The 10,511-nt window shown below is 37.1% G+C and overlaps 2 protein-coding genes across 2 annotated transcripts; one reads left to right on the forward strand and one right to left on the reverse strand.

The window, feature by feature from the left end:
- The first annotated feature begins 354 nt into the window (after positions 1-354).
- On the forward strand, positions 355-4,923 carry LOC108452976 (cullin-3A-like). The gene is made up of 3 exons (XM_017750820.2): positions 355-802; positions 1,357-1,529; positions 2,686-4,923. Exons 1-3 carry the CDS (start codon positions 554-556, stop codon positions 4,721-4,723), a joined length of 2,460 nt encoding a protein of 819 aa, XP_017606309.1. The 5' UTR covers positions 355-553; the 3' UTR covers positions 4,724-4,923.
- An 817-nt stretch (positions 4,924-5,740) lies between these two features.
- Positions 5,741-9,473, reverse strand: LOC108452977 (probable methyltransferase PMT2). Its single transcript, XM_017750822.2, has 7 exons — positions 9,111-9,473; positions 8,285-8,946; positions 7,965-8,175; positions 7,545-7,839; positions 6,858-7,247; positions 6,500-6,577; positions 5,741-6,224 (listed from the first exon to the last, which is right to left on the reverse strand). Exons 2-7 carry the CDS (start codon positions 8,927-8,929, stop codon positions 5,993-5,995), a joined length of 1,851 nt encoding a protein of 616 aa, XP_017606311.1. The 5' UTR covers positions 8,930-8,946; positions 9,111-9,473; the 3' UTR covers positions 5,741-5,992.
- Between the last annotated feature and the right edge of the window lie 1,038 nt (positions 9,474-10,511).

A 10,511-nucleotide genomic window follows, 5' to 3' on the forward strand; every position in this document is an offset into this window, starting at 1 on the left:
AAAAACTAATATAATTTAAGTAAAATTTTATTGTTTAAGCTTTTAAATTGTATAAAAATTAAAATTGACATGCTAACATTCTATCATCACATCAACAATGAAAAAGTTAATTCAGCAACCATTAGCAGCAACATTAATGACAAAACGAAAGTGTTGACTAAATTAATATAATTTGAAATTTGAAAAAAAAAAATTGAATGCCTTTTAGAAGGATTTACTTGATTGTTTTTACAAAATTTTAGCAACTTTTTACTTATAAATATTTTTATTGCATAAATTTTTATGACGAATATTTTTACAAGGTAAAGTATATCAACAATCACTTAACCTTAAAAAATTAATAAATTAATTTTAGTAATTATTTTTATTACAAACCTGACATTTAACCAGCCAGGTTGGAGTGCTTATTGTCGTTTCAGTGGAAGAAGAGAAAAAGGAGAAGGAAAAGAAGAATAAAGAGAAATGGAGATGCACACCGTGATTTTGGTGTGGGCAGTAGAAGAGACAGCAGAAGAGAACGCCCAGGCAGCAGCCATAACAATTTACAATAACAATGGAGGAGGCAAGTGAAGAAAAGAAAGGAGGCGATTGCAGAAACAAAGAAGGGACCAATTTGCTAAGACCTCCAACCTTCTCGGGACAGTCAAACGGCAGGATCAAATGCGCTGAAACAGGCCACGAGATGGTCGTCAAAGACAAGGATTCCTATGCCCACAGCAAACGTTGTCGTCCAGGCCTTATCGACTTTGCTTTGTCTCATTCTAAGCCCCCTCTCAACATGTTCAAAAGACCTCCTTTCCCGGTAAATGAACTAACAAAAACCCAATGCCTTCCTCTTTCTTTTATTACCTTAATTGAATTAGGTAGCAATTAACTGATGTGTTAAGTCTGTAATGAAACAAGTTAGTATATGAATATTTTATTATCAAAAGTTTGACTCTATTTATTGTTTAAATCCCTGCATGTAACTTCCAATGATTGCTTTTATCAGCTGCTTTGTCAACGTTCACCGATCATTCAATTCTCCTATTCATCAACGTCACACTTTTTCTTTCCCCCTCTTTCCTTCATTTCTTTTCATCCCAGACGTAATAAATAGTCGTTAATTAATATTATCTATTTTTTCTTCTTTCATTTTAATTTCATCTAACAAATAAATTTCATTCTTCATTTTTTGAGCTTTCTGTGCTGTTTAATATTCAAATCTCTCCTCCTTTAATTCTATATATCTAGTAATCGTAACTTAAATCTCTACTCCCGCCCTATACATAGTGTTTTCTTTTTCCTTTTAATCGGACGATTTTATGAATCTTTGATCTGTCCTCCGTTTTCTTGTTTTTGGGCGGGTTTTTTTAGATCGGGAACGACATGAGCAATCAAAAGAAAAGGATCTTCCAAATAGAAGCATTCCAGAACCGGGTCGTGGTGGATCCGAAATATGCAGAAAAGACCTGGAAAATTCTCGAACATGCAATCCATGAGATTTACAACCATAACGCTAGTGGCCTCAGTTTTGAAGAGCTTTACAGGTTTCCAATTTTTTTTCTTTTTAATTTATGTACTTTTTGATTATTTGTTGTTGCCTAGTATGTTATGTTAATTTCCAAATTTTCGACCCTAGAATTTAGTATTATTATTTTGGTTAGTCGGTTACTGCTATTAATTTGATGCAGGCATCTAGATTTTTCTGGAAATAATTATATGTTTAGATTATTGAAATCATTTTCTTAAATTCATAAACTTGCGGATGCAACACCAATTAGGAAAAGGATAAAAGATCCTTCTACTGCTTCAGATGAACAATGATGACATGGAAAGTTTGTATAAATTTGTTATTGATATGGAATTTTGGTTTGAAGGGATCTTAAGGCAGTCTTTTCTTTTATACTTCTTGAGCCTTGATGGTTTTATGAGTCAGAAGTTACCTTTTTGCTGTTGAGAGTGTTCTGAAGGAATTGGCATTTCCTACTGGAATAATGGTGTTGTCTAGAATTGGAATTATCGTATAGTGTGTTTCTATTATGAAAGATATGTGCTACGGAGAGGACTTCTTAATCATTATGGGTGGGAATGATTTCTTCATTTTACAGAGACAAGAAAGCTATCAAAATTATCTCTAAAACCCTAAAAGCGCTGCCTCCACCACCACCCTATACCAAAAGAAAATAATAGAACTCTTAGATGGGAGAAGAAGAAAGCTTCTTATCCTGCTTGCGGTGAAACCAATGAAATGGTTTATCATCAATTCACTATTGATATGGAATTTTGAGTTGTAATTGGCTGAGTCTTTGATAATTTATCCTTTTTCCTACCTCAACCTCACTAGCAAGAAAGTTTGTATTTGAATTATTATAAATCATCGTTTTCATTTATTGTTTGCTTTTGGGTAATTGCATTTTGCCTTCAACATCTGATGTGCCTAATGTATTTCACTCAGCTTAGAGGATCCAAACCTAGTTGAGCCTTGAAGCTCAGTTTTGTTACTTTCATTTCACTTTCTTATAGTTATCTCTTTATAAAGGAAGTTTGTATCTATTCTAAAAGTCTTAAAAGTTTGCTAATGCCTGATGATTATGTGCTTACCAAAGTTCTCTCTCATAGCAATCTTAGCTAACCGCATTTCACATGCGTTGCTCAAGTTTTAGATCTTTTCTTTACGGTATTGGCTTATTGACATGAATTCAGGAATGCATACAATATGGTTTTGCACAAATTTGGTGAGAAGCTGTACTCAGGACTCGTTACAACTATGACTGCACACCTCAAAGAAATATCAAAATCTATAGAGGCTGCTCAAGGTAATTTATTTCTCGAAGAGCTGAACAGGAAATGGAATGACCATAACAAGGCCTTGCAAATGATTCGAGACATATTGATGTACATGGACAGGACTTATATTCCAGATACCCATAAAACCCCTGTCCATGAGCTGGGACTTAACTTGTGGAGGGATAACATTATACATTCTGGCAAAATTCAGTCGAGGCTTCTGAGCACACTTCTTGAACTGGTGCATAGAGAGCGAACTGGTGAAGTTATAGACCGGGGGCTGATGAGGAACATAGTCAAGATGCTTATGGATTTGGGTTCTTCTGTTTACCAGGAGGATTTTGAGAAGCCATTTCTTGAGGTTTCTGCTGAGTTTTACAGGGGCGAATCTCAGAAATTTATTGAGTGCTATGATTGTGGGGACTATCTAAAGAAAGCAGAGATACGTCTAAATGAAGAAATTGAGAGAGTTACCCACTACTTGGATGCCAAGAGTGAAGGCAAGATAACTAATGTGGTGGAGAAGGAAATGATTGCTAACCACATGATGAGATTAGTCCACATGGAGAACTCCGGCTTGGTAAATATGCTTCTTAATGACAAGCATGGTGACTTGGGTAGAATGTACAATTTATCTAGAAGAGTTCCTAATGGTCTTGCAATGATACGAGATGTGATGACATCACACCTTAGAGAAACGGGTAAACAACTAGTTACTGATGCAGAAAGTTTGAAAGATCCTGTGGAGTATGTCCAACGGCTCTTGGATGAAAAGGAAAAATATGATGGTATCATTAGCCTAGCATTTAGCAATGACAAGACATTCCAGAACGCTCTCAACTCCTCATTTGAATATTTCATTAATTTGAATTCTCGTTCTCCTGAGTTCATTTCATTATTTGTGGATGATAAGCTTCGTAAAGGTCTGAAAGGAGTCAGTGAGGAGGATGTGGAGATAATTCTTGACAAAGTTATGATGATCTTCCGCTATCTCCAGGAGAAGGATGTGTTTGAGAAGTACTATAAGCAGCACTTAGCTAAGCGGCTTTTGTCAGGCAAAACTGTATCTGATGATGCAGAAAGAAGTCTGATAGTCAACCTTAAGACGGCATGTGGATATCAATATACTTCAAAGTTAGAAGGCATGTTTACAGACATGAAGACCTCCCAAGACACAACGCAAGGGTTTTGCTCTAGCCACCCTGAGCTCACAGATGGCCCTACCCTAGTTGTTCAGGTTCTAACAACGGGATCTTGGCCCACTCAGCCTAGTATTACTTGCCACCTACCCTTTGAGATGTCGGCATTGTGTGAGAAGTTTCGGTCATATTATCTTGGAACCCATACTGGTCGAAGATTATCCTGGCAAACTAACATGGGGACAGCAGATATAAAAGCAATTTTTGGGAAGGGTCAGAAGCATGAGTTAAATGTTTCAACTTACCAAATGTGTGTATTGATGCTTTTTAATAATGCTGATAGGCTTTGCTACAAGGAAATTGAACAAGGCACTGCGATTCCTGCTTCACACTTGAAAAGATGCTTGCAATCAATGGCATGTGTGAAGGGAAAGAATGTTCTTAGGAAAGAACCTATGAGTAAAGATATTGGCGAGGATGATTCATTTTTTGTTAATGAAAAGTTTGCAAGCAAATTTTACAAGGTGAAGGTAGGAACTGTGGTTGCACAAAAGGAATCAGAACCTGAAAAGCAGGAGACCCGACAAAGAGTGGAGGAGGACAGGAAGCCGCAGATTGAAGCTGCAATAGTTAGGATCATGAAGTCAAGGAAGGTGCTAGATCACAACAATATAATAGCTGAGGTTACAAAACAGTTGCAGTCACGGTTCCTTGCCAACCCAACAGAGATAAAGAAACGGATAGAATCTCTTATCGAGCGGGAATTCTTGGAAAGGGACAATAGTGATAGGAAAATGTATAGGTATCTAGCCTAAAGACTTGGCTTCAATAGATACCTTGTTCCTTTCTGAAAGGTTAGCCTTGACAAGTGAAATGGTAAGGCTGGATAGATCCCTTGTTCCTTTCCAAAAGGCTAGCATTGACAAATGAAATGGTAAGGCAGAAATTGTTTTACATACGCTATGGAAGCTCCATTTTGTTTGAATGGATACCACCTATTTGCTTCTGCTTTTCCTATTTCATTGCTTTGTTTCTATCTTATCTTCCTATTCATTTATCCTGGGCCATATTGCATTCATCACATTTTGAAAATGCATTAAAAAACAAGTATTCATCTGCACTATGCTTACTGTGCTGTGCACAAAATAGGTTTCTTTCCGCATATTATATTCTCCATAGTTTAAATCTACTTTACCTTTGCCTTCCCAATTCATTTCTCCAGCAACTTTTGGCTATTGCAGCCCAATAGAGCAGTAGAAAGGCGCCTATGTTGTTTGTTGTGTTTATTGGTGATTATGCAAAATATTTGGCCGGCGCATAAGGAACGAGTTGTTTACAAGTGGATTCAGCAGCCCAACCAAGCTATTCGAACTTAGGTGTTAGTATCAGATATGGGGATATATCTTACACGGGTATGGTTAGATGTTTTTTAAGTAATTGTATTTGTAAGATTCTTGGAGGTCATATCCCATACGTTTGTGTCAAACACATGATCATCTCTCACTCTATTCAAGTACTTTTCAGCTCCACTAAACGCAAGGTTTCCTTAAGGCTACCAAAGCCTAAACAAACATTCAAAAGATTTGAAATCCCCGAACTTTGTTTCTAACCTAAATATACAATGGTGAGAGATTTAGTAGATTCATTTGACCTTTTTCTTTTTGCCTCTTCCAATAACCATATTCGGAAATCTCTTTTTACTTGCATTCTTGTTACTTTGTCTATATAGTTACACTAAGTCCACACAATATTTACAGCAGAATGACCCAGTCTCAGCTAGTCAAGTCCGTAACATCCAACATTTCCTGTGACAAGATTTGAATATGCAAACCTTAAAACAAAAAATAAGATTAATTCAATCATCATTAAACTTTGGAAGCATAGTTTATAGCTATCTGTTCACAAATTAATACAAATGAACACAGACTGATCCTTAGTTCACCTAATCCTGTGACCCACCTCCCTACACCAAAACAATCCTGCTGGCAAAAATTTTCAGGCTGGAAATTCATCAATTCATGTCAAACTCATATAATCCACAAACTCAGTTCATGCCATGGTTTAAGTTTGTTGCCGTCTGCTGTTTACTGTGCCGATGTCGTATTTCCCCCAACGGTCCAATATTGCTTAACAGCAACCAATACTTTCTCAGGAACCAAGGGACCATCTTCATGGTCTACCATCTTAGTGTCCCACCTCATTCCTGCTGTTATCTTCTTCACTTTAATTAGAACATCAACTTCATCACGGAATATAACCGCACCTTCTGGACGAAGAATTCGGTCCATCTCCAATAGAATATCTTCCAAATTACATCTGCAAACATTCCATTTAAACATCTAAGTCCTAGATGTAATAAATTGAAAGCCAAGTAGCTCTAGTAATGGTAAGAGCATACCAAAGAATAGGTAATGATTGTTTTTAACATAGGGACATAGGGGCATTCACACAATTGAAGCACACATCTAAAAGTAAACCTACCTACTTGCACCCATCAATGCACTACTGCTAGTAAAAGAACAACATAAAGTGTTGTATATATTACAATGATAAAAAGTAAAAGGAATGCACATTTAACTAGGTATACTTACTTGTCCTTGTACAAGCTGAATAGACCATGTGCATGAATGAGATCATACGTCCTTGGGTATGTGGAGAAAGCCTCACACCTGAACCAGTGAAAGGCGAACAAAATAAACAAATCATATAATTATAAGCAATCATATTGTGAGAGCCCCAAGGAGTAGGTCCTGTGCTAGTTTCTTATACCACAATCATAGCCAGGCAAATCAATATTAAGCAGTAGATTGAACTCTAGTTTAAGCTAGAAATATGTTCTTTAAGTTTCAACTTGGTTATACTTGTAGGCAGGCAACTCTATATATCAGAACTTTGCACAAACTTGGGATTTTACTTCAATCATTGATAAGAGTCCTACAAGGCACTTACCAGTCATGATAGATGCCAATTAATCCTCGCTCATATATGACACCCAGGGTATCTTTCTCTGCTATGGTAGGCATCACATTCATAACCCACAATTTGGGAGAGTTGAGAGCTGCAGCAAATCCTCCCAATCCAGCATTCATATCCAAAATATTACGATACCTCCCAGAGTCAATAAGTCTATTGATTTTCTTATATGCATTGACATGTTTCTTCCATATGTTATTGTCCTCTTCATACGTCTCAACTGAAACTCCAGGAACACTTCCACTAGCAATTCTAGGAGGGACAGCAAATAGCCTCTCTGGGAATGGCTTCAATTCCCCACCAGCAACTTCACTCGAACTACTAACATCAGGGTATGGAGTAACGCACACATCCATTTTCTTGTACCTAGCCAACATCACAAGAGAAGATGATTAAGTAAAATGCAGGATCCAAGTCCTGATACGTGATTTGCAGGTTCCAGCTTTAATTGTTAGCAATATTGAGTCAGTTTCTATCACAATTAGAAGATGAACTATGATATGCATGAATAGGTGTGATGTTCATTGGCGTCCAAACTTTAAATACTGCCAAAGCAGAGGCAAATTTTTCACTGCAATTCTACTAATTCCAAAAGTTTCTTACTAGTGACTCTAATAAGATATGAGCTGCAAATTGTAAAGAAGCCTCAAGCACAACTCATACCAGACATCATTAGCCTCTTCAGCCTTGCAGAATTTGGCTTGAGAATCATCTTCTCTACCACGACAAGACTCATCATTGACTCTCTTTTGCCAAATGGCCATTTCACCCTTCTCATGCTTCTTCTCCCAGCAAAGGAGTTTGGCAACATCCTCAATCTTTTGCTGTTCCTCCTCAAGCTCCTCCTTGGGACGCTGCCATGCTTTGTAATTGTTCCTCCAATTGATTGGTGGACCAGAAAGTACCCAGTAACCACCTGGTCTAAGAACACGATCAACCTCCTTCAAATACATGCCATCTGCAATTTAGACAAATCCATAATCAGTCATCCATCACTTAACATCTACTACGACAAATCTTCACTAAAACAACACCTCAAAGGACAAATCTCAAAGGAACACTCGGTTTGAGCATATGACTCACCATTTGCTCCCCATGGAATCAAGCAACGAGAACAATGAGCCATATCAAAAGCTCTGGATGGATATGGCATTTTTATGGTCCCAAGAACACCAATAACAGCAGGAACACCTCTTTCAAGGGCAAACTGAACCTGTGCTTCATGTGAATCTCTTGGCGCAAACGACATGGTAAGGACGTTTCTACTCCACAAGTATGCCCCCCAACTCGCAACCTATATAAAGGAACCAATTTTTAAGATTTATACACCTAAAACAGATCCTCAAAGCTACAAATCAATAGATCATCTGAAAAACTTTGAAGAACATGACAGTATGACATACCCCACAACCGGTATCAAGTGCAGTCCTTACAGTCCCGTTCGTAATCGGGATCACAGCAGCAAGCTGATCAATATACTTATCCGCACCTTGTGGGAACTGCGTTCCTCCACCAGGGAACCTGAATACATTACCCTCATATTGGATCCAGTTCTGAATAGCCTTCTCTACCGTCAAGGCCTTATAGGGAGCATTAGCATAAGGCACATAGTCCCTACTCTTAGGCCAAGGAAACGGGGTCACGTATCCTTTAGGTGCCGGGACAAGACAATGCAACTTCTCTTCCTCCCTGGGACAATGCCTCTCCCGATAGATCATGTTGTCCCTGGGGAAAGTCATGGCACGCTTTTGATCTTGGCAAGGCGTGTAATCAACGTAACGAGGAGGGCAGGGCTGAAAAGACTTGATCTTTTCGGATTCACCGACGTTCCCCACTTCGCCGGCGTGATGGGTTTCGAAGTTCAACGACGGGATGATGTTACAATCGGCGCCGTGTTTGGTTATCTCTAGAGCTATGCTATCCCCTTTGCCGAAACCACTTCGTTGCCATGCTCCTAATATGTAGAAAAAACAACATAATCCAAAAACGATAAATATCTGCACCCAACTCCTTGTTCTACCATCCGCTGAATTCGGTTTCAGTGCCATTTTTTTAAAATAGTAACCTGCAAAATCATAAGGATCCAATGATGGGGAACAAAGATCAGTGGACTTAAACTAGCTAAGAGCTGATTTGAGTAAAAATTGAAAAAAAAAAAAGAATCTTTAAATCAGAAGGAAAAATATAAACCCATGATGGAAGGAAGGAAAGAAGTGTCAGATGAGTTACCAATCGCATGAATAGATGAAATCAGCGGGTGAAGATCTCTAAGAAAAGAGAATTAAATGATGGAAGGGAGATTTTCAGAGCTTGGAAGGGAAGGAAAGGGAGAGACGTGTCAATAAAACACTGAAAAGTTTTTAAGAAAAAAAAAAACCTGCTTTCCTCCAAAAGAAATCTTCGATAATATTAAACTCGAAGAAGAACGATCACCATGAAAACAAGGTTTAAAGAGAAAAGGGTTTTAATTATATAAATAGGGATTGATTGGGATAAAAGAATCCCAAATTTCGACTTTATCTTTTGTCTTTCAATTTGTCGTGAATCCTAGTTTTGGGTTTATAAATACAATCTAAGTCTCCTAATTACAAGAAACACAGAGATCTCGCTTTATTTTTAATCTTCCTTATGTTTTAGTTTAAATATAACCTCAGTCCCTGTATTCTTCAACTTTTTACAATTTAGTCTCTATTATTTAATTTTAAAATATAATCATTATTTGAATTGAAAACCGAAGTCCAATCCATAATATTATTAATAGGTACATATGATATTTAAAAAAAAAATTATAAACCAACTAATTGTATTAAAGACATAAAGTGATTAAAGTTCAAAAAATTACAGGGACTGAGAGAACATTTAGACCTTATATTTTGGTGTTATTAAAATGGACCGGGGTCGATTCGTTCGGTTCGGTTCCGGTGTTAATAAAAACGGTGCGCTAATACGCATTGGGAGAAGAGAGAGCAAAGGGGGACCCACGCGCTAAGAAAGAAAGGTTAGGAATTGATAGGGAAAAAAAGAAAAAAAGGTAAAGGGGTGGGTCCCATGCCCCCATACGGATCCAGATTTACGTTTAAAGAGGCGGTGATTGATAATCAAGTTGCACATCAACTAATATGGAGCGTAGGATGGGAAATCATAAAATCAAATGGTGGTTAATGTAAATGATCATAAAAATATCTGTATCAGACAACTTGTATATTGATACAGAAAGCTATTGAGGTTAAACTGCTTTGATTTGGTTTGTTGAAGGCCTAATTTCGGACAATGATTTCCTTTTTCTTGTTCTTTTTTTTTTAACACACATAACCGAGTAAAGGTAGCATAAATACAAGGGGTTAGAAGTGTTATTATCCCTTTTAACCAGGACGGCCTAAATCCTGCCTCTCTGTCCCCTTTTTTATCATTTTATTCTCTTTTTTAATACCATGTCGGTGTTTTTACAAAAGAAATATCTAATGGAGGGTTAAATTATTTTATTTATTTTTATTTTTAAAATAAATAAAAGTACGTTCTTTATAAAAAAATATTAATTTAAAAATAGAATTGTTAAACTTAACAAGTAACGTCGAAAGTTGATAAATATTTTATAGGAATATATCAAAAGGATATTAAAAATTCATAGTA

The sequence above is a fragment of the Gossypium arboreum genome, chromosome 5 (assembly GCF_025698485.1).
Source record: "Gossypium arboreum isolate Shixiya-1 chromosome 5, ASM2569848v2, whole genome shotgun sequence".
Taxonomy (NCBI): domain Eukaryota; kingdom Viridiplantae; phylum Streptophyta; class Magnoliopsida; order Malvales; family Malvaceae; genus Gossypium; species Gossypium arboreum.

Excerpts from the sequence above, each read along its gene's own strand:
- LOC108452976 (XM_017750820.2), top strand. The coding sequence starts at position 554 with ATGGAGGAGGCAAGTGAAGAAAAGAAAGGAGGCGATTGCAGAAACAAA. Across the intron at positions 803-1,356 it reads TCAAAAGACCTCCTTTCCCG|ATCGGGAACGACATGAGCAA; the intron begins GTAAATGAACTA and ends GGGTTTTTTTAG. Across the intron at positions 1,530-2,685 it reads AGTTTTGAAGAGCTTTACAG|GAATGCATACAATATGGTTT; the intron begins GTTTCCAATTTT and ends ACATGAATTCAG.
- LOC108452977 (XM_017750822.2), bottom strand. The coding sequence starts at position 8,929 with ATGGCACTGAAACCGAATTCAGCGGATGGTAGAACAAGGAGTTGGGTG. Across the intron at positions 7,840-7,964 it reads GATTCCATGGGGAGCAAATG|ATGGCATGTATTTGAAGGAG; the intron begins GTGAGTCATATG and ends TCTAAATTGCAG. Across the intron at positions 7,248-7,544 it reads GAAGAGGCTAATGATGTCTG|GTACAAGAAAATGGATGTGT; the intron begins GTATGAGTTGTG and ends GATGTTGGCTAG.